General features: G+C 34.0%; 1 protein-coding gene across 1 annotated transcript in view; it reads left to right on the top strand.

Annotated features, from left to right (window-relative positions):
• LOC130183926 (voltage-dependent calcium channel subunit alpha-2/delta-2-like) overlaps positions 1-9,103 on the top strand; it is a 37,947-nt gene extending 28,844 nt beyond the window's left edge. Inside the window, exons 29-38 of the mRNA XM_056399659.1 lie at positions 109-200; positions 307-354; positions 1,115-1,186; positions 1,464-1,616; positions 1,697-1,749; positions 2,001-2,056; positions 2,511-2,634; positions 2,735-2,844; positions 2,970-3,052; positions 4,105-9,103. Of these exons, the coding sequence (XP_056255634.1) occupies positions 109-200; positions 307-354; positions 1,115-1,186; positions 1,464-1,616; positions 1,697-1,749; positions 2,001-2,056; positions 2,511-2,634; positions 2,735-2,844; positions 2,970-3,052; positions 4,105-4,200 (887 nt within the window). The 3' untranslated portion in view covers positions 4,201-9,103. The remainder of the gene's footprint in view (positions 1-108; positions 201-306; positions 355-1,114; positions 1,187-1,463; positions 1,617-1,696; positions 1,750-2,000; positions 2,057-2,510; positions 2,635-2,734; positions 2,845-2,969; positions 3,053-4,104) is intronic.
• The last annotated feature ends 15,857 nt before the right edge of the window (positions 9,104-24,960 follow it).

The raw sequence follows: 24,960 nt of genomic DNA on the forward strand, positions 1-24,960 counted from the left end.
TATTGAGCAATGTGGGGTTCTCAGCATTATCAAAAGTATATTTCAGCTACTTCTGCGCTGCCTCCTTGTTACTGTTTTTGGTCTGCTGCTGTGCATCTCATCATTCAGTGGTTGGAGTGAAGCTGGACATGGAAGCATGGGTCGACAAGTTTAAGATCCTGGCCAGCAACGTGTCAGACAGTCGTCAGGGCTCGCACAAGGTTCACCACAATGTCACTGTTTTACTTATAATCATTAATCACCCAAAGAAAACTGAATTTACTTCAACAAAAGTGACATTGTCTCATTACACATTTTGTTAAACAGTGCGGACCATCCAGAAGTTGCGAAATGGACTGTGAAGTGAACACTGATGTAAGAACCTTTTTGTCTCATTTATTTTACTCTCATATTAACACAACCACTGGACTGTGGCAAATTAGTTTAAATTTAGAGGTTTAGCTGTTTTTTACTGAGGGTCCTATTCAGGCAGTCAACTCACAGATAAAAGGAGCCCTTGTAAATGCTCACATCTCCAGTGCAAATTATACAATCCACAGTGCTGCCTGTATGTATGGACGATTAAGAGGGTGAGGATGTTTCAGGTTATGAGACTGTGGACCATATTACCCTGTGGAAACAACTTCTTAACAAGTGTTTTGGTCAAATATTGAGGCCTAAAATTGTATTTTCTTTAAAAAGGCATAAAAAAGCAAGAAAAAAAAATCTATGAGGTGAGATTATAACAGCTTTTCACACATACTAATTTATCTCAAAAATCCTCTTCAGTCCTGGAACCTTGATATTAGATCAGCGATTTGCCTTATTCTGTTGTGACGTTAAATAAATAGAAAACTTTGGGCAAATATACAGAAATAATCACTTTTTATAAAAATTCTTTTCTATAAAAATTATAAATTAGAAAGTTGTTTTTTGCAATATTAAATATCCATTTACTGTTAATAAATATCCTGCAGCATGTGTTAAGATATTGAATTTTCAGTTTCACAATCTGCTGTTTTCTCTCTAGTGATGTCATGCCAACCTTTATCCTGAGATTTTCTGCTGCTGTTCAATGATATACTAAACAGGTAAAGATGCTGCTATGTTAACTGTGTTGTTCTGTTGTCTGTAGGACCTCCTCTGCTATCTCATTGATGATGGTGGGTTTCTGGTTATGTCCAATCAGAGAGATCACTGGAAAAAGGTATGTCCTTGGATGTTTTTTTCTTCCTTCAGATTTTTAGTGAATTGGTTTTTGGGGTTTTGATAAACCCAGACACATTTTTGTTTTCATGATAGACGATGAAGTGTTGCATGTTTGTATCATGTCTCTCCACTGGATCAATAAAATATTCAGCTCAGCTGAATTCCCAGGAGGAGAATGAAACAAATGGAAACCAGTAATAAACTTTATGTTAAACCACCATGTGATGCTGTTTCCCCAAATATACCTGTCTTTCCTTTCTTTCATTCCATCACAGATCGGTCTTTTCTTTGGTGATGTGGACCCTTATCTGATGCACGCGCTCTACAACAACTCTATTTTCTCCCGCCGTCAGTCTTTTCACTACCAGTCTGCATGTGAACCAGTCAGCAGCAGCCACACCGGTGCAGCACCGAGAGGCATCTTTGTGGTAAGAGACGGACTGCAGATTTTAGACTATGGGACAGTTTAACATCTGCTTTGATCTCTTACTATACTCTGTGTCTGCAGCCGTCCATTGCTGACATCCTCAGCTTGGCCTGGTGGACGTCCACAGTGGCATGGTGAGACTTTGTTTACTGCAAATCAAATGGCACCAGGAGCATGTGAGCTGCCAACAATCTTAACTGTGTCCAGACTTCTGCACATGAAACCAGGAAGGAATTTTTTTTTTCATGCTTGGCAGCTACCGGTCCATGCTCGACTATTTTCAGCTGAGTGTCAATGTAGCACATGACATGTGTTAAACTCTAATTTATTGATGTTTCCAGAACATACTTTTCTTTAACAAGGTGCAATGTGACAACTATTTCAGGTCTGTGGTCCAGCAGCTACTGTATGGACTGGCCTACAACAGCTTGCTCTACCAAGGTTAAGCATCAACTCAATCTGTGTGTGTGTGTGTGTGTGTGTGTGTGTGTGTGTGTGTGTGTGGAAATATCTGCATGAAGTGATGGATTAATTGCTTTTAGTTTGATTATAAAAGGATAATAAATAGATTTATTTTAAAAAGCAAAATCCACAAAAATATGTGTAATCAATCAAAAATCAGTGTTCCAAGTATATACAGCAGTTTATTTGCATTTTGGCCTTATTTTTCCTTATTTCCTTATTTTTAATGTCCCCAGTAAATTAGGACTCAACAACAGTGTTCTTGCACCAGGAAACAACAACAACTTTAGGATGAATATGTACATAAAATCTGTGTGAAAACGAATGCAAACCAAAATACAACAACAACTGCTAAAACTAAAATGATGAGCTTTAGGAATGTTTCACAAATGCCACATAAAATACTGAGTTTATGTGTGTGTTTGCCTTTTAGATGATGTCCTAGTTGAAGGTTTTGAGACAAAAGAAAGCAGCTGTGTGACCATCCAGAGCCAGTTCTACTTCACAAACACCACCAACTCCTACAACGTGCTGCAGGACTGTGGAAACTGCTCACGGTGTGTTTTCTGGAGCGTCAGCAGAATATGTTAGCAGTGTGCCCTCAGACCTGCACTGTACATATGGAATCAGCTAAATATCCATCACTGTCTCCTGTAGGCTGTTCCACGCGAAGCGGATAGAAAACACCAACCTGCTCTTTGTTGTTGCTGAGACGCTTCCCTGCAGCTCCTGTGAGATCGAGAGATTGACCCAGGTGAGGACGGAGTGTATCCTTTCTGTGCTCACACCCTCTGTGGTGCTTTAATCTGTGCTGAGGGTGGAAAGTTCATCCATCTTGTGCGGCAGGTTGAGTCCACTGTTACTGTTACCTCCCTTAAGTAAAAACCAACAGTTCAGGAGGAGAATCCATGTGAAGTACTGAGCAACGCACGATATCGTAAAGGCCCGACTTCCTGCTTTGACTACAGTGCCTTAGTAAGTATGTTCACTTGATTGACAAGTTATTAGGAACAACTCGCTAAAACGAATACAACAATCCTGCAATAAATCCTTCTACATCAAGGTTATAATGTTCAGTTTTTATTGAGACTGTTTTAGAGATGTTTTGATTCATCTCCATGATAATTTTGGAGCACGATGTAGACTGTGGTGCTGTTGAACTGTTGCATCATACAGAGATGTGTTTCTATTATTTAGCCTACCTGCTACAAAACAACAGAAAACACCTGTCCATAGAAATATATGTTTTCCAAGCATATAAATGATATTTTGTAGAGAAATTTTTATCACATGAAGAATAACTTCATTTTACCCACCGAAAATTTCAGTGTGTTTGCTGTTTGTTTTTTGTTATCCTGATAACCTCTGCCACTCAGAGATCTGTGTCCTCCCAACCTTTTATGAAACTCCATTTGTTAGTGACTCTCTACTTAGCTATCATGGTTTGTAGCTACACATTTGGAAAACCTGAAAATCATTTATGTAGTTCCTGGAAAAAAACAAAAACATTATCTGACTCAATATAGATAAATCTATGAATGTTACATCTCATTTTTATATGGTGATGAACATGCCGTAGTAAGTTTTTTTTTTTTTTTTTTTTTTTTTTTTTTTTTAAAGGAACTACATTAATGAGCTCATCTTAGTTAGCTAATGCTTATGTGGCAGAAGTCAGCTGTCAACCAAGATAGCTAGTCTGCAAGCTAATAAAGCACAGACTAACTTACAAACAGAATTTCATAAAGTTTCCTGAAACTTGGAGAGTAACCAAAACTCTATTTATCTACTCTAGTTTGGCTGCTCTGTGTCTTAATCCTTACTATTGTCTCTGTGCTAGATTATTCTTTGTGTGATAATAATCACTACTGTAATTTATATGCTTGAAAAATAAGCTTTTCTGTCGTTGAAATGTTCCATAGCATGCTGAAGGCTGAGGCACAGATTCCATATATGAAGTGCAAACAACCACAAGTGCTACTGCTCCATTTGCTCTGGAAAAGAGGATTTATTGTTGACTCTCTTTGCAGGAAAACACGTCAGAGTGTGGACGGGGTCATTCTCTGGAGTCCTCCATAGGAGTCCTTCTCTTTATTCAGCTTATTCTGCCTCTCTTTCATCTCTGACACGTGCAAACATCTTTCATCTCTTTGGGTTAAGGCTCGGATCTACTGAAGGTCAGATCAAACAGCAACTGCAAAATCCTTTTTCTTTTTTTCTTTTTTTTTAATCTACAAAAAGCACACGATGCATTGTGCTAGTGGTAAAAAAGTACCTGGATCAGCTCTTTGTTATTTTTTTGCCTTATTGCATATGCATTTGTTGGTGTTTGAGGGCTTAAATGCAAAATATAGGTAAAGAATGTGTTGAGTGTGCATGCTACTTACACTAGGACAAGCATGTTTGAAATTTTTTGCACATGGGCTCAGCCACATAATGAATCACGCAAAAAGTCAGGGAGGCAGCCTAAATATACTTTTAATAGGCCAATAAATAAGCAACCTGCTGGAATAGATGTACTGAAGGGAGGTTATCATATCATACCGTAGGAATACTTTGTATTACGTAAAAGTCAAAATTTAAAAATAAATAAAATAGTCCCTAACATATTAATATGGAAGCAGCATTTTGATGTTGTAACTCGTCAAGATGGAGCTAATTTTCACTACTTTATACACTGCTGAGTATTATGTCTGTAACAATCTATTTAATAAAATTTTCTGTGTAAAATCGTAAAATGAGAAGTAAGAACTTCTGTCAATTATGTAGTGGAGTAAAAAGTCCAATATTTTTCTCTACAATATAGTGAAGTTGAATAATTAAAAGTGCTCTGTGCAGTTAAAGCTTCTGTTTACATGCGCAGTTCAAAACTAGGGCCCACTTAGAAAAGCATGGCTCTACGAGTGGTCGGAAACTCCACATGGTACCTTTTTAAATAGCATAAAGTGGAAATACTTCAGTAAAGTACAAGCAACCACAACAATACACCCAAAGACAGTAGCATACTAAATGGTCTACATCTAAATACAAAGCTGGACACGCCTGGTTTTTATTCAGAGGATTTCACAGTTGAGTGATTCAACTGCTTTCATGAGACATTATTCTGAGTTTTTAGATCTTTGATTGTATAGTATTGTTAAACAACTCTGAATCTGCTGTAATTTATTTAAATTTTTGTTGGTATGGATTTAAAGTTTTCATACAGTACAACTCCTGGGTAAAGCAGTCCTCGGCATTTCCACAAATGACAATTTTACATGTGCACACCACACATTGAGATAACTGCTGCAGCATGAGCATGTAAATAAATAGACAATAAATAGACAGAATTGGCTGCTGGTTTAGCTTTAGGGTTCAAAGTCCCACCTGTAGTTCGCTCAGACACTGCTTGTGGCAACTTTAGCTTTTGTTGGCTTAAAATGAATTATCTACTCCTGTTTTCTTTTGCATGTGGGGTCCTGGTAACTGTTGCTGTACATAAAGGAGTAATGCACGTAGAGCTGTTTCTAGTCAATAGTAGATCCGGGCCTGAACCTCACATTCACTTCAGTGTCTTTCAGTCCACCTCTGACCTTTGCCAAGACAATTTCAGTATTATAAATTGTATCATATGTGACCCAGAATGATTTCTTGCTGCCATTTCAAGTACTCTCTGTCTCTTAAATCTCTTTAAATCCAACAGACAGAATTTTCTGACAGAAGTTAGATGATTGAGAAGAGTTTTTTTTTTTTTTTTCTCCTAAAATTATTTTCTCAGAGCACTTTGACACATGAGACAACAGATCAGAAAAGCCAGTATGATGAGTTATACCAGTGTTAGACCTTCAGCAAGATTTTGTGACTTTTCATGACACACATCAGTGATAAAACATCCATGTAGTTTAATTGTGATACAAAGATTGTTTAAGTCAGGGTTTGTGTTGTTGAAATGCTTCCACAGATGCGGGGTATGATCTTGAAGTGCTTCCAGTCAGTTCCAGTAAGAGGTTGTTAAAAGATGTAAAAATCAAACAGAAGACCAAAATCATCAAACATTCATTGATTTTGAGTAGAAGTGCATCCTCAATTGACTATAATATTTAAGAGCAGGTGACACTGCGCAGTGTTTAATGCAATAATTCTATTATAATTGGATACTTTATTCTAGCAGTGATATTTGCTTTGTGATCAAATGAAGAGTAATTCAAATGCAGTGTTATCTGTGTAGTCCTATAGCACACAATGTGCAGACGTCTGTGTGTGGCCGACATGTTTTTAAATGTGTTTGTTGTTTGATTGATGGGAAGCTCTTTGTCCCTGTTTTTGTATCTTGTATCATCACTATTTGTCAAATCTGAATTTATGCACTTATGTATGCTTCTGTATGGGGAATGTAGCTTCTGAACAGCTTTCGGTGTTACCAATATATTATTAGTATGTGATGCTTTTTGACCCTGAGTTGAGATTCCCCTGATGTCTCATTGAAAGTGATGATTCTCTGTGGTAGAATATTTTCATTTTATCATGCATACCTCGTCTTCACAGCGATGTCTGATTCAACTTTTTATAACATGATGGAGCTGTAAGACTTACCAGTTTAGTCACAGTGAGCTGTCTGCCCAGTGCTGAATGTATGGGCTCATTACTACATGAGCTACAAGTTGGTTTTTTTTGTTTTTTTTTTATCTTTATTTATTTATTTTACCAAACTCCATTTATAGTTTAATATGACAAACAATCTTTTTAAAGATGTTTAAAAACACGTAAGACATACAGAAACAAATTGTTCTTCCTCATCAAAAAATCCTGATTCTTAGAAAATGCAAATCTTTTTTGCTTCAAAAGTTTAACTGCTGGACACAAGTCATCTCCTACTTTACTATTAAGTCTGTTCTCAATATATGTAGGATCCAAGTTTCCACATGACACTGGAGGGAGTTGATTATTGATTATTGGCCCCAAACTAATTATGATGTCACAAATCATGCTTGTGTACACACATGTTAAAGTCTGATTTACAAAGAATGAAATTTTCCCTCTTCAAAAGATGTTTGTGAAATGTGAAAACTGCCTTCTAGTGTCGAACTCTGCACATACATCATTCTTCACAGTGGAGGTCAAACATCTAGGTAAAAGCAAGAAAATCTATTTTGAGTGGAGGAGGACTTTAAACCACTTTAAAGCAACAAAGACTGACAGTGGTAGAGACTTTGTGACCTCAAAGTGTATCCATAAAGAGTTATGCATGATAAAACCCTGAAAACATTTTCCCACAGTGACTTATCAGCCCCTCACTCTGGTTACAGAGTTAGTGGGAGATATTTTTAAAAAGCTTTTCTGACAAAATATTTGTAAAATGCTATTTTTTTCCCCCCCGTCTGCCAGGGTGCTCCACCCTGCAGTGCCTTGTTGCACTTGTTTTGGATGGCAGGAACATTTGGTTCTTAGCTGTGGAAGTTCATCCTGCAGGCCATGTGACAGACACACTTGAATTTCAAGGGTTGCTATGGTTCAACTCTAAATGGACTCCTTGGTCAGCGATTATATATTTAAAAAAAAAATGCTCTTCATGAACTTAGATTTTTAAAGAGCACAACAGAAGTGTGTTGAGCAGCTGGCCTCCCCTCCTGCCTTCTCATGGACAGATGTTTGTCGATGCGATGAGAACAAACCCTGCTGCCCTTCTGCTTCGTGTCGTTTCTCTCTACACTGTGGTTCAGCCTTGAATCAAAGCACAGACACTATCCATTTTCATAGGTTTCTACTTCGTCCCATCTGCACACTGTATATTCTGTATTTGAAGCCTGTTGGAAACATGTACTTTTCCATTAGGAAACGAGTGAATGTTTATGTACAGTATACCTACTGTTGTGCTTCTCTACTGTACCCCAGCATGGTGGGGACCTGGAGAAACAGATTAAAGCTCAACACTGTTTGGAGACCTCAGTTAAAAAATAAAAAAAACCCACTGCAACAAAAAACTAACAACAACAAAAAAAAAGCTTTTACTCTGAGACCTGCAGTCGGGTCATATTGCATTATTCAAACAACACTGTTGTACATTGACGGAAAGACATTTTGTGGAACTCTTTATAGCCTACAATATATTACTACTGTTGAGGTCAGTGTTGTAGTTTTGTTTTAAATTATCAGTATTTATTTGCATGATATTTTGGACGATTTACAGATTTGTGTACATAGCCTGATGGATATTTTACATTCCTGTCCGCATCCAGCTCTCCATCACTCTGGGGAGACGCGATGGCGCCCTCTGTGGATATTTCGGGTGATGTGGAGGCCTCAGAGCTCTTTGCTGTGTGTAAACAAATGAAGCTGAAAGTTTGACTTCAGTGAAGCCTACAATAACTGTCAGTGTTTGCAACTTAGGTGTTTTGCCGCAAGTAAAAAGCACAGAGATGTTAAGAGTTATGAGCAACATACTGCCTGATCAAACTTTTGTCATTTACTTATGAAAAATGTCTCCAAGTGACATAAAAACGCTGATAATGATTTATGCATTTAAAGGCTGTACAAGAACCAAACACGGCAGTGGCATGTGTGGGGATTAATGAACTTTGTTTATAAAATAGATTTAAATGTTGCTTATTTAATTTATATATTTATTATTTTAGTTATGATTGATTTATTTGGGTATTGTGAAGAATATTTGTATTGAGCAGAAAGGAACTGAATGTGATTGAAGCTTGTGTGGGCACAATAAGCAGTTTACAAGAAAATCTGCAAAACAAACAAAAATATATATATTTACTGTATGTCTATGTCATTTTATTTGCTGAGTATCAAAAGATAAGAATGTTAATGTTTTTGCTGTAACTTTGCTTTTCGTTTTGCTGACGTTGTCGTTTACTCGGGACAGTTTCCTCTCTTTGTGCCAGTCTCCAACGCCACCTCATTTTTGTACAGACGATGTGAAGCAGTCTGCAGAAGATGAAGGTTAACTTTGTAAAGATTTTGTCAGTCACATTACAAAATAGATATTTAAATGTTTATATCTTTGGTGATTAAATGCTATTGATATTTTTCACTTCAGCTCTGAATTGTTATTGTTTCATCATTGATTTATGATTTTTTTTTTTATCACCACTCATGTTAATAATTAAACAGATGTAAAGTGGTCCCTGTGCAGATGGTCTCACAAATCCTCATACAACCATAATATTCTATACAGTAGAAGGCTCCTCAGTCCAATTTACTAAAGGACAGAGCTTTAAAGCCAAGAAGACCTGCAAATTGTTAAAGGTTTTACTTATTTTTAATTAATTAGACAAATATTCTTTATTTATATTATTTTCAGAGTAATCTTTCCTCTCATCATAAAAGACACCACGAAATCCAAGTGAAGCAGAAAGAATGAAAGTTTGAAGAAGTTAAAAAGTAATTAAGCAGAAAAACAGAGTTTTCTTCCAGTGGCGGTTCTAGCTTGTATGGTGCCCTGGGCAAATACCCCCTTCAGTCCCCCCTCATCCAGCTACAATACAGACACACTATTCTGCACAAACTAACTAACAGGTTATCATAACTTTTAAAAACTAAATAAATGATACCAATTATACACAATCATAAATACCAAAATAAAGTAAAAAGAATAGAAAGATTCTCTGTCTCTTATACACTGTTGCACAGAAAGTTGGAATAAAATATTTTTTACCTCTTTCCATGAAATAATTGTGACAGTGTGATTTATTTCATTTCACCTGGGTAATTGGGACACATAATGTAATCATTGCACCTGGTCAAAAGTGATTACTGATGCATTTAAATAGGAATAAACAGAGAATTGTGTCTGAAAACAAAATTATTCCAACTTTATGGGCAACAATGTATATACAAAACAACAAGGGACACAAGGGAACCTAATTAACCTGCACACTTCAAACAAGACACACACATTTTAAATTGCACAACTGTCATGTCTCTCTCTCTCTCTCTCTCTCTCTCTCTCTCTCTCTCTCTCTCTCTCTCTATATATATATATATATATACATACATAGTATTATGAATTAATTGCGTAGCTATTCTCGGTGTAGCTATTCCTGGTGTGACTGATTTTACTAATTAGTGCTGTACATAGATAGAAATGCACTATTTCATAGATTCCCCCACTCCAGTGGGGAGACGTGTGGCCAGATTACCCCCATGGCATAATATCTGAATTTACATTCAGGAATGCCCATATGTAAATGTAATATATGTACATGTGTTGAATTTTCCATATATGAAATATGTGTACATATGAGGTAAAATCATAGCTTATGTATGTAAAAATTTAGATATGAAACCCTATATCGTGTTTTGACATGTATGTCTAGCTAATGGAAACATGTATTTTTAGTATGTCTGTTTACATTATATGTTACATTAATATACATCCATCCCATAGCCTGTTAGTATATGTTCATATTATTTATGTGAATATAAAAGATAGACATGTATGTTTAAAATTAAGAAAATCATATACAAACATATATAATTTCAATAAGGATTTTGTTTTAAAAAAGTGGATTGATTTTATACTAATATAACTGATTATATCCTCTTATAGGTGACACATATGTCAACATTATGCATAGTATACTAAGGCATAAAAACGTAATAGTATAGTAAGGCATAAAAAGTCAGAAAAATGTCACAGTATAGTAAGGCATAAAAACATCGTAGTATAGTAAGGCATAAAAAGTCATAAAAGAGTCAGAGTATAGTTAAGCATAAAAAGTAATCAAAACATTATAGTATAGTCAGGTATAAAAAGTGATGAAAACGACATAGTATAGTAAGGCAAAAAATGTGAAAAAAACGACATAGTATAGTATGGCAAAAACTTTTTAAAAATGACAGTGTAATAAAGCATAAAATCATCAGAAAACCTCATATTATAGCAAGGTATGAAGACGTCATAGCATAGTAAGGCCCTAAAAGCAAAAAAAAAAATAACATAGTATAGTATGGCAAAAAACGTGAAAAACACCATAGTATAATAACCAATAAAAACATCAATAAAATATCATAGTATAGTAAGGTATGAAGACGTAATAGTATAATAAAGCTCTAAAAGTGAAGAAGACACATAGTATGGTATGAGAATTTTTTTTTTAAAAATGACAAAGTATAATAAAGCATCAAACCATCAGAAAACATCATATTATTGCAAGGTATGAAGACGTAACAGTATAATAAAGCCTTAAAAGTACAAAAAACGACATAGTATAGTATGGCAAAAAAACTGAAAAAAATGACAAAATATAATAAAGCATAAAACCATCAGAAATCCTCATATTATCGCAAGGTATGAAGCCGCCATAGTATAATAAAGCTCTAAAAGTGAAAAAAACGACATAGTATAGTATAGCAAAAAACTTGAAAAAACAACATAGTATAGTATGACAAAAAATTTTAAAAAATGACAAAGTATAATAAAGCATAAAACCATCAGAAAACGTCATATTATCACAAGGTATGAAGACGTTACGGTATAATAAGGCCTTAAAAGTTAAAAAAACGACATAGTATAGTATGGCAAAAAATGTGTAAAAACGACATAGTATAGTATGGCAAAAAAACTGAAAAAATGACAAAATATGATAAAGCATAAAACCATCAGAAAATGTCATGTTATCGCAAGGTATGAAGACATGACGGTATAATAAAGCCTTAAAAGTAAAAAAAAACGACATTGTATAGTATGGCAAAAAAACTGAAAAAATGACAAAATATAATAAAGCATAAAACCATCAGAAAACCTCATATTATTGCAAGGTATGAAGATGTCATGGTATAATAAGGCCCTAAAAGCAAAAAACACAACATAGTATAGTATGGCAAAAAACGTGAAAAAACGACATAGTATAGCATGGCAAAAAGACAAAAAAAATGACAAAATATAATAAAGCATAAAATCATCAGAAAACGTCATAGTATGGCAAGGTATTAAGAGGTCATGGTATAATAAGGCCCTAAAAGCAAAAAAAAAACGACATAATAAAGTGTGGCAAAAAACGTGAAAAAACAACATAGTATAGCATGGCAAAAATCTGAAAAAATGACAAAATATAATAAAGCATAAAATCATCAGAAAACGTCAAGGTATTAAGAGGTCATGGTATAATAAGGCCCTAAAAGCAAAAAAAAAAAAACAGTATAAAGGTGAAGAAAACGACATAGGTCAGTATGGAAAAAGACGTGAAAAAATTACAAAATATAATAAAGCATAAAACCATCAGAAAACATCATATTATTGCAAGGTATGAAGACGTAACAGTATAATAAAGCCTTAAAAGTACAAAAAACGACATAGTATAGTATGGCAAAAAAACTGAAAAAAATGACAAAATATAATAAAGCATAAAACCATCAGAAATCCTCATATTATCGCAAGGTATGAAGCCGCCATAGTATAATAAAGCTCTAAAAGTGAAAAAAACGACATAGTATAGTATAGCAAAAAACTTGAAAAAACAACATAGTATAGTATGACAAAAAATTTTAAAAAATGACAAAGTATAATAAAGCATAAAACCATCAGAAAACGTCATATTATCACAAGGTATGAAGACGTTACGGTATAATAAGGCCTTAAAAGTTAAAAAAACGACATAGTATAGTATGGCAAAAAATGTGTAAAAACGACATAGTATAGTATGGCAAAAAAACTGAAAAAATGACAAAATATGATAAAGCATAAAACCATCAGAAAATGTCATGTTATCGCAAGGTATGAAGACATGACGGTATAATAAAGCCTTAAAAGTAAAAAAAAACGACATTGTATAGTATGGCAAAAAAACTGAAAAAATGACAAAATATAATAAAGCATAAAACCATCAGAAAACCTCATATTATTGCAAGGTATGAAGATGTCATGGTATAATAAGGCCCTAAAAGCAAAAAAAAAAACGACATAATAAAGTGTGGCAAAAAACGTGAAAAAACGACATAGTATAGCATGGCAAAAAGACAAAAAAAATGACAAAATATAATAAAGCATAAAATCATCAGAAAACGTCATAGTATGGCAAGGTATTAAGAGGTCATGGTATAATAAGGCCCTAAAAGCAAAAAAAAAACGACATAATAAAGTGTGGCAAAAAACGTGAAAAAACAACATAGTATAGCATGGCAAAAATCTGAAAAAATGACAAAATATAATAAAGCATAAAATCATCAGAAAACGTCAAGGTATTAAGAGGTCATGGTATAATAAGGCCCTAAAAGCAAAAAAAAAAAAAAACAGTATAAAGGTGAAGAAAACGACATAGGTCAGTATGGAAAAAGACGTGAAAAAATTACAAAATATAATAAAGCATAAAACCATCAGAAAACGTCATATTATCGCAAGGTATGAATACGTCATGGTATAATAAGGCCCTAAAAGCAAAAAAACAACATAGTATAGTATGGCAAAAAACGTGAAAAAAGTTCATAGTATAATAAGTGTAGTAAGTAAGTTTCATAAAAATGTCTTGGTGTACTCAAGCCTAGAAGCCACAGATAGCTGTATATTCTCAAAGGGAAACGGGATTCATTAAAGTACTTTGCAGAAAGGTTCCAAGTGGGGTTTGAACTCTGCACCTTCTCATTGGGAGTCCACAGCTTTAACCACTGCACTACCATGTTAGTGCTTAGGAGGACATTATAGTCAGACCCTAAGACATAAAAGTCTAGGAAGGTGCTAAGGAAAATGGTATCCAGGCTAAAAAAGGTCATAGTATAGAAAGGCATAAAAACATAGAAAAACTTCATAGTATAGTAAGATATGAAGACGTCATAGCATAGTAAGGCCCTAAAAGCAAAAAACACAACATAGTATAGTATGGCAAAAAACGTGAAAAAAGGACATAGTAAAGTATGGCAAAAATTGTTAAAAAATGACAAAGTATAATAAAGCATAAAACCATCAGAAAACGTCATATTAGCGCAAGGTATGAAGACGTCATGGTATAATAAGGCCTTAAAAGAAAAAAAATTGACATAATATAGTATGGCAAAAAAACGTGAAAAAAGGACATAGTATAGCATGGCAAAAAAACTGAAAAAATGACAAAATATAATAAAGCATAAAACCATCAGAAAACTTCATATTATCGCAAGGTATGAAGACGTCATGGTATAATAAAACCTTAAAAACCAAAAAAAACCAACATAGCATAGTATGGCAAAAAACATGAAAAAACGACATAGTATAGCATGGCAAAAAAACAGAAAAAATGACAAAATATAATAAAGCATAAAATCATCAGAAAACGTCATAGTATGGCAAGGTATTAAGAGGTCATGGTATAATAAGGCCCTAAAAGCAAAAAAAAACTGTATAAAGGTGAAGAAAACGACATAGGACAGTATGGCAAAAAACATGAAAAAACAACATAGTATAGCATGGCAAAAAAACTGAAAAAATGACAAAATATAATAAAGCATAAAACCATCAGAAAACGTCATATTAGCGCAAGGTATGAATACGTCATGGTATAATAAGGCCCTAAAAGCAAAAAAACAACATAGTATAGTATGGCAAAAAACGTGAAAAAAGTTCATAGTATAATAAGTGTAGTAAGTAAGTTTCATAAAAATGTCTTGATGTACTCAAGCCTAGAAGCCAAAGATAGCTGTATATTCTCAAAGGGAAATGGGATTCATTAAAGTACTTTGCAGAAAAGTTCCAAGTGGGCTTTGAACTCTGCACCTTCTCATTGGGAGTCCACAGCTTTAACCACTGCACTACCATGCTAGTGCTTAGGAGGACATTATAGTCACACTCTAAGACATAAAAGTCTAGGAAGGTGCTAAGGAAAATGGTATCCAGGCTAAAAAAGGTCATAGTATATAAGGCATAAAAACATAGAAAAACTTCATAGTATAGTAAGATATAAAGACGTCATAGCATAGTAAGGCCCTAAAAGCAAAAAACACAACATAGTATAGTATGGCAAAAAGAACTGAAAAAATGACAAAGTATAATAAAGCATAAAATCATCAGAAAACGTCATATTATCGCAAGGTATGAAGACGTCATGGTATAATAAGGCCTTAAAAGCAAAAAAAAAATGACATAATATAGTTTGGCAAAAAATGTGAAAAAACGACATAGTATAGTGTGACAAAAAATTTTAAAAAATGACAAAGTATAATAAAGCATAAAACCATCAGAAAACGTCATATTATCGCAAGGTATGAAGACGTCATGGTATAATAAGGCCTTAAAAGCAAAAAAAAAAAGACATAATATAGTATGGCAAAAAACGTGAAAAAACGACATAGTATAGTATGGCAAAAAATTCAAAAAAATGACAAAGTATAATAAAGCATAAAACCATCAGAAAACGTCATATTATCGCAAGGTATGAAGACGTCATGGTATAATAAAGCCTTAAAAACCAAAGAAAACAACATAGCATAGTATGGCAAAAAACGTGAAAAAACGACATAGTATAGCATGGCAAAAAATTGAAAAAATTACAAAATATAATAAAGCATAAAATCATCAGAAAACGTCATATTATCGCAAGGTATGAATACGTCATGGTATAATAAGGCCCTAAAAGCAAAAAAACAACATAGTATAGTATGGCAAAAAACGTGAAAAAAGTTCATAGTATAATAAGTGTAGTAAGTAAGTTTCATAAAAATGTCTTGGTGTACTCAAGCCTAGAAGCCACATATAGCTGTATATTCTCAAAGGGAAATGGGATTCATTAAAGTACTTTGCAGAAAGTTTCCAAGTGGGGTTTGAACTCTGCACCTTCTCATTGGGAGTCCACAGCTTTAACCACTGCACTACGATGCTAGTGCTTAAGAGGACATCATAGTCACACTCTAAGACATAAAAGTCTAGGAAGGTGCTAAGGAAAATGGTATCCAGGCTAAAAAAGGTCATAGTATATAAGGCATAAAAACATAGAAAAACTTCATAGTATAGTAAGATATAAAGACGTCATAGCATAGTAAGGCCCTAAAAGCAAAAAACACAACATAGTATAGTATGGCAAAAAGAACTGAAAAAATGACAAAGTATAATAAAGCATAAAATCATCAGAAAACCTCATATTATCGCAAGGTATGAAGACGTCATGGTATAATAAGGCCTTAAAAGCAAAAAAAATTGACATAATATAGTATGGCAAAAAATGTGAAAAAACCACATAGTATAGTGTGACAAAAAATTTTAAAAAATGACAAAGTATAATAAAGCATAAAACCATCAGAAAACGTCATATTATCGCAAGGTATGAAGACGTCATGGTATAATAAGGCCTTAAAAGCAAAAAAAAAATGACATAATATAGTATGGCAAAAAACGTGAAAAAACGACATAGTATAGTATGGCAAAAAATTCAAAAAAATGACAAAGTATAATAAAGCATAAAACCATCAGAAAACGTCATATTATCGCAAGGTATGAAGACGTCATGGTATAATAAAGCCTTAAAAACCAAAGAAAACAACATAGCATAGTATGGCAAAAAACGTGAAAAAACGACATAGTCTAGCATGGCAAAAAATTGAAAAAATTACAAAATATAATAAAGCATAAAATCATCAGAAAACATCATAGTATGGCAAGGTATTAAGAGGTCATGGTATAATAAGGCCCTAAAAGTGAAAAAAACGACATAGTATAGTATAGCAAAAAACGTGAAAAAACGACATAGTATAGCATGGCAAAAAAACTGAAAAAATGACAAAATATAATAAAGCATAAAACCATCAGAAAACGTCATATTATCGCAAGGTATGAAGCCGTCATAGTATAATAAAGCTCTAAAAGTGAAAAAAACAACATAGTATAGTATAGAAAAAAAACGTGAAAAAAGGACATAGTAAAGTATGGCAAAAATTGTTAAAAAATGACAAAATATAATAAAGCATAAAACCATCAGAAAACCTCATATTATCACAAGGTATGAAGCCGTCATAGTATAATAAAGCTCTAAAAGTGAAAAAAACAACATAGTATAGTATAGAAAAAAAACGTGAAAAAAGGACATAGTAAAGTATGGCAAAAATTGTTAAAAAATGACAAAATATAATAAAGCATAAAACCATCAGAAAACCTCATATTATCACAAGGTATGAAGCCGTCATAGTATAATAAAGCTCTAAAAGTGAAAAAAACGACATAGTATAGTATAGCAAAAAACGTGAAAAAAGGACAAAGTATAATAAAGCATAAAATCATCAGAAAACCTCATATTATCGCAAGGTATGAAGACGTCATGGTATAATAAGGCCTTAAAAGCAAAAAAAATTGACATAATATAGTATGGCAAAAAATGTGAAAAAACGACATAGTATAGTGTGACAAAAAATTTTAAAAAATGACAAAGTATAATAAAGCATAAAACCATCAGAAAACGTCATATTATCGCAAGGTATGAAGACGTCATGGTATAATAAGGCCTTAAAAGCAAAAAAAAAATGACATAATATAGTATGGCAAAAAACGTGAAAAAACGACATAGTATAGTATGGCAAAAAATTCAAAAAAATGACAAAGTATAATAAAGCATAAAACCATCAGAAAACGTCATATTATCGCAAGGTATGAAGACGTCATGGTATAATAAAGCTCTAAAAGTGAAAAAAACGACATAGTATAGTATAGCAAAAAACGTGAAAAAAGGACAAAGTATAATAAAGCATAAAATCATCAGAAAACCTCATATTATCGCAAGGTATGAAGACGTCATGGTATAATAAGGCCTTAAAAGCAAAAAAAATTGACATAATATAGTATGGCAAAAAATGTGAAAAAACCACATAGTATAGTGTGACAAAAAATCTTAAAAAATGACAAAGTATAATAAAGCATAAAACCATCAGAAAACGTCATATTATCGCAAGGTATGAAGACGTCATGGTATAATAAAGCCTTAAAAACCAAAGAAAACAACATAGCATAGTATGGCAAAAAACGTGAAAAAACGACATAGTCTAGCATGGCAAAAAATTGAAAAAATTACAAAATATAATAAAGCATAAAATCATCAGAAAACATCATAGTATGGCAAGGTATTAAGAGGTCATGGTATAATAAGGCCCTAAAAGCAAAAAAAAACAATATAAAGGTGAAGAAAACGACATAGGATAGTATGGCAAAAAACATGAAAAAAATGACATAGTATATATAGTATGGCAAAAAAACAGAAAAAATTACAAAATATAATAAAGCATAAAACCATCAGAAAACGTCATATTATCGCAAGGTATGAAGACATCATGGTATAATAAGGCCTTAAAAGCAAAAAACACAACATAGTATAGTATGGCAAAAAAACAGAAAAAATGACAAAGTATAATAAAGCATAAAACCATCAGAAAACGTCATATTATTGCAAAGTATGAAGCAGTCATGGTATAATAAAGCTCTAAAAGTAAAAAAAAAACGACATAGTATAGTATAGCAAAAAACGTGAAAAAACGACATAGTATAGCATGGCAAAAAAACTGAAAAAATGACAAAATATAATAAAGCATAAAACCATCAGAAAACGTCATATTATCGCAAGGTATGAAGCCGTCATAGTATAATAAAGCTCTAAAAGTGAAAAAAACAACATAGTATAGTATAGAAAAAAAACGTGAAAAAAGGACATAGTAAAGTATGGCAAAAATTGTTAAAAAATGACAAAATATAATAAAGCATAAAACCATCAGAAAACCTCATATTATCACAAGGTATGAAGCCGTCATAGTATAATAAAGCTCTAAAAGTGAAAAAACGACATAGTATAGTATAGCAAAAAACGTGAAAAAAGGACAAAGTATAATAAAGCATAAAATCATCAGAAAACCTCATATTATCGCAAGGTATGAAGACGTCATGGTATAATAAGGCCTTAAAAGCAAAAAAAATTGACATAATATAGTATGGCAAAAAATGTGAAAAAATGACATAGTATAGTGTGACAAAAAATTTTAAAAAATGACAAAGTATAATAAAGCATAAAACCATCAGAAAACGTCATATTATCGCAAGGTATGAAGACGTCATGGTATAATAAGGCCTTAAAAGCAAAAAAAAAATGACATAATATAGTATGGCAAAAAACGTGAAAAAACGACATAGTATAGTATGGCAAAAAATTCAAAAAAATGACAAAGTATAATAAAGCATAAAACCATCAGAAAACGTCATATTATCGCAAGGTATGAAGACGTCATGGTATAATAAAGCTCTAAAAGTGAAAAAAACGACATAGTATAGTATAGCAAAAAACGTGAAAAAAGGACAAAGTATAATAAAGCATAAAATCATCAGAAAACCTCATATTATCGCAAGGTATGAAGACGTCATGGTATAATAAGGCCTTAAAAGCAAAAGAAAATTGACATAATATAGTATGGCAAAAAATGTGAAAAAACGACATAGTATAGTGTGACAAAAAATCTTAAAAAATGACAAAGTATAATAAAGCATAAAACCATCAGAAAACGTCATATTATCGCAAGGTATGAAGACGTCATGGTATAATAAGGCCTTAAAAGCAAAAAAAAAAGACATAATATAGTATGGCAAAAAACGTGAAAAAACGACATAGTATAGTATGGCAAAAAATTCAAAAAAATGACAAAGTATAATAAAGCATAAAACCATCAGAAAACGTCATATTATCGCAAGGTATGAAGACGTCATGGTATAATAAAGCCTTAAAAACCAAAGAAAACAACATAGCATAGTATGGCAAAAAACGTGAAAAAACGACATAGTATAGCATGGCAAAAAATTGAAAAAAATTACAAAATATATTAAAGCATAAAATCATCAGAAAACATCATAGTATGGCAAGGTATTAAGAGGTCATGGTATAATAAGGCCCTAAAAGCAAAAAAAAACAATATAAAAGTGAAGAAAACGACATAGGATAGTATGGCAAAAAACATGAAAAAAATGACATAGTATATATAGTATGGCAAAAAAACAGAAAAAATGACAAAATATAATAAAGCATAAAACCATCAGAAAACGTCATATTATCGCAAGGTATGAAGACATCATGGTATAATAAGGCCTTAAAAGCAAAAAACACAACATAGTATAGTATGGCAAAAAAACAGAAAAAATGACAAAGTATAATAAAGCATAAAACCATCAGAAAACGTCATATTATTGCAAAGTATGAAGCAGTCATGGTATAATAAAGCTCTAAAAGTAAAAAAAAAACGACATAGTATAGTATAGCAAAAAACGTGAAAAAACGACATAGTAAAGTATGGCAAAAATTGTTAAAAAATGACAAAATATAATAAAGCATAAAACCATCAGAAAACCTCATATTATCACAAGGTATGAAGCCGTCATAGTATAATAAAGCTCTAAAAGTGAAAAAAACGACATAGTATAGTATAGCAAAAAACGTGAAAAAAGGACAAAGTATAATAAAGCATAAAACCATTAGGAAAACCTCATATTATTGCAAGGTATGAAGCAGTCATGGTATAATAAAGCCTTAAAAGGAAAAAAAACGACATAGTATAGTATGGCAAAAAACGTGAAAAAACGACATAGTGCGTAAGTTTCATAAAAACATCTTCATGAACTCAAGCCTAGAAGCCACAGATAGCTGAATATCCTCAAAGGGAAATGGAATTCATGAAAGTACTATGCAAGTGGGGTTTGAACTCTACACCTTCTCATTGGGCGTCCACAGCTTTAACCACTGCACTGCCATGCTAGTTCTTAAGAGTACATCTTAGTCACGATTAGTAAAAGTCTAAGGAAGGTGCTAAGGAAAATGGTATCCAGGCAAAAAAAGGTTATACTATAGAAAGGCATAAAAACGTCATATTATAGTAAGGCATAAAAAGTCATAGTATAGTAAGGCATAAAAAGTCATAAAAACGACATAGTATAGTAAGGTATGAAAACGACACAGTATAGTAAGGCATAAAAAGTCATAAAAATGTCACAGTATAGTAAGGCATAAAAATTTCAAAAAACGTCATAGTATAGGGAGGCATAAAATTGTCAAAAAATGTCATAGTATAGTAAGGCATAAAAAGTAAAAAAAAAAGTCATAGTATAGTTAAGCATAAAAAGTAATCAAAACATTATAGTATAGTCAGGTATAAAAAGTGATGAAAACATCGTAGTATAGTAAGGCATAAAAACGTCATAGTATAGTAAGGCATAAAAAGTCATAAAAATGACATAGTATAGTAAGGTATAAAAACGTCATAGTATAGTAAGGCATAAAAAAGGCAAAGAACATCATAGTATATTAGTGCGTTCAGTGGCACAGTGGGTTGAGCAGGCACCCCATATGTAGAGGCCACAGTCCTCGTTCCAATCCCGCATCGGATGGCCCTTTACTGCATGTCATTCCCCCTCTTTCTGCCTCCTCATTTCCTGTCTCTCTGTACTGTGCTGTCCAATAAAGGCATAAAAAGCCCCAAAAAATATATTAAAAAAAAAAAAAGTCATAGTATAGTAAGGCATAAATAGTCAAAAAATGTTGTGGACAATAAGGCATAAAAATGTCAAAAAACATCATAGTATAGTAAGGCATAAGAAAGTCATAGTATATTAGGGCTTAAAACGTCATAGTATAGTATGTCAGAAAAATGTGGGCCCTCTGTGCTAGTCATTTTAAAACCATGTTGGAGCTTTGGTTTGGTTGTGTTGTTTCTGTTGCTGCACCATACAACATTGCATTCACACACTTCTTCACACATGCACTCACTTACACTGCTGATTTTACAGATTACACATGCCATTGTTAGTTTAAGTTCTTCTCCTAAATTTATTGTCTGTTTTTTTTAAATAAAACATTTGTTAATTCTCTTGTCTGTGTCCCTCCTTTGTCATGGCCGTGCTGCCTGGTTTGTGACATAAGGCATAAAAAGTCATAATATAGTAAGCAATAAAAAAGTAAAGCATAAAAAAGTCATAGTATATTAAGGTATAAAAAATATCTTAGAGTAAGTCATAAAAATGTCATTAAGAAATAAAAAAGTCATAGGATAGTTAATCATAAAAAAGTCATATGATAGTAAATCATAAAAACCTCATAGTATAGTAAGGATAAAAAAAAGTCACATTATATTAAGGCATAAAATTCATAGTATAATAAAGCATAAACTACACACAGAAATGCCCCAGGCCAGGGAAGTCATTGTATAGTAAGGCATAAAAAAGTCAATTAGCATTGACAGTTAACCTAATGTGCATGTCTTTGGACTGCATGAAGAAGCAGAGTGCACAGAGAGAATCCACACAGGCACAAGGAGAACATTCAAACCCCACTCAGAAGGCCCAGGGATTCGAACTCAGAACCTTCTCACTATGAGACGACAGGTCTAACCATTGTACCGCTGTGCCAACCCATAAATAAATCATAGTATAGTAATTCATAAAAAGGTCATATTATTTAAGGCATTAGAGTCACCAATAAACCTAATGTGCATGTCTTTGGACTTTGTGTAGTCATAGTGTAGTAAGGCATAAAAACATCACAGTATTGTCAGGGTTTTGTGCTTTTAAGACCCAAAATGCAGACCATCCAAAAGTGAAGGTGGAAAAAGATGTTTTATTAAATAACAAAAAGGGAAGCTTACAAACAGAACACAAATCCAAAATAAACCAGCAAGGAACAAAAAAACAGAAAATTCAAGAACTACAGAAAACACTGGAGAACAATGAATGGGAACACTGGAGTGAAATAGTACAACCGGGAAAAGCAGAATACAGGAACAAACAGGAGTACCATGGCAAACGGGACAAACTGACAAAGACTTATGGGTGTACAGAGACTATATAGACAAGGGTAATTGAACACAGGTGAATCACATTAGGGTGGGTCAGACAACCTACTAGGAGGGAAACAGTACCAATCCAGGAAGTAAATAATGTAAGACCCACAAGGCAAGTGATTACAAAATAAAACAGGAAATAAATCAAATCCGAAACAATCAAACATAAAGTGTCCAAAAGAATCCAAAGTCCAAAAGTGTCAAAACAAAAAGTGTCCGTCATTCAAACCATGACATGACTCTGTGGATCCCTCATCCCTCCATGGGGAGACAGAGAGAGGAGAGGAACAGGGCTAGAGAAGGAGCTCGAGGGCCGGACAGACAGGCAGGGCACCTCTAGGGATGGCTCTGAGGCCGAACAGGCAGACTGGGGAACTCAGGAGGATGGCCCAGAGGCTAGACAGACTGGGGAAGCTGCATAAGAGAAAATCGGCTGGGGTGAAGGCAGGACCTCTCTGGAGGTTGAGCTGGAGACCGACACGCAAGACCGAGTTTCTCCGGAGGACGAAGGCTGGTCCCCTCGGGAAGCTGAGTAGGAGGGCGACAATGAAGGCAGATCCCCTTGGGAAACCGAGCATGAGGGCGATGACGAAGGCAGGACCCCTCAGGAGGCCGAGCTGGAGGGCAGAACCACTGGTAGAGCCCCTCTGGAGGGCGAGCAGGAGGCTGGCATCGCAGGCGGATCCCTTCTGGAGGGCAGGCAGGAGTTGGCCGGACTAGTGACTGGGGACCAGGTGCGGGAGGCAGCCATACCACCAACAGGAGATCAGGAGCAGGAAGCAGCTGAACTGCCGACCAGAAACTAGGGTTTGATGTAGGCCAGGCCACCAACTGGGGGTCAGGAGCTGCGGACATCCGGACCGCCAGCCGGAAATCAGGAACAAAGGGTGGCTGAACCGGCAACAGAAAACCAAGAGCTGAGTTTGGCCAGACCGCCATTCGCCAACAGGTCAGTGACAACTCGAAACCAAGCACACAAGGGAAGTGATTTCAAAATAAAATAAAATCAGATACAAAACAATGAAACATAAAATGTTCAAAACAATGAAACATAAAAATGTCCAAAACAATGAAACATAAAATGTCCAAAAGTGTCAAAACAAAAAGGGTCTGTCATGCAAACCATGACAAGTATAGTAAGTCATAAAGACGTAGCACCTTCTCACTGTGAGGCGACAGTTGGACTACCGTGCTACCTCATAAATAAATTACAGTATAACAAGGCATAAAACGTCATAGTACAGTAAGGCATAAAAAGTCATTGCAAGGCATAAAAATGTCATACTATGAAAGGCATAAAAAAGTAATTGCATAGTGAGGCATAAAAAAGTCAGTTAGAGTTGCCAATTAACTTAATGTGAATTTTTTTTGGGCTGTGGGAGGAAAGAAAACTGATCGCACAAATGTAATAATTTTTTTTTTGCGAGTGCCCTGCCACCCCCCAACAAGATGCCCATGTCGCCCATATCTAAATCCACCACTGTCTTCTTCACAGGATTTGTACATGAAAAGTAAACAGTTAAGAAATTCAGGGTTGAGGCAGCATTTACTGAAAAAGGAGCCTTTAAAGGAGCCCATGATATTAATTTAGTGTTTGTCTCTGGATTACTGACAGTGTAATGTATGAAATCAATCTTAAGCATTTATTAATCTTTTGATTATTTTTTCAATTATTGTTTACCCTATAAAATAGCCGAAAATAGAAAATAATAGCCACCAGAAGTTCCAAGCGTTGAAGGAATCATGAAATATTTGACAATTTTTGTCTGACAAAACAATTAAATGATTATCAAAACTGACTGTTGCTGATTTATTTTCTGTAAATTGACTTGTCAATTAGCCGACAAATCATTTTATCATTGAATGAAAGTGGGCTGTTGTACTTTGTTTAGTTCCTCCTTCTCAGTCTTTTAACACTGAGCCTGCGACAAAAATATTTATATGGGCCCTTAAATGAGGTACAGGTATGGTTAGTCAGATTCTTAGAGAGTCAGTTATGTCCTGGCAGGAGACTGTAGGTTTACAACGCAGTGCTCTTGGGTGAAGTGAAGCTCCTGAAGGCTTCATTACTCCAGTATATTCCAGCTGGCATTATCTAATGCAGAGAGACTTCTGTGTCAGCTGTTGAGGATTAAAACATGAAT

This window comes from Seriola aureovittata, chromosome 2, assembly GCF_021018895.1.
Source record: "Seriola aureovittata isolate HTS-2021-v1 ecotype China chromosome 2, ASM2101889v1, whole genome shotgun sequence".
NCBI lineage: Eukaryota > Metazoa > Chordata > Actinopteri > Carangiformes > Carangidae > Seriola > Seriola aureovittata.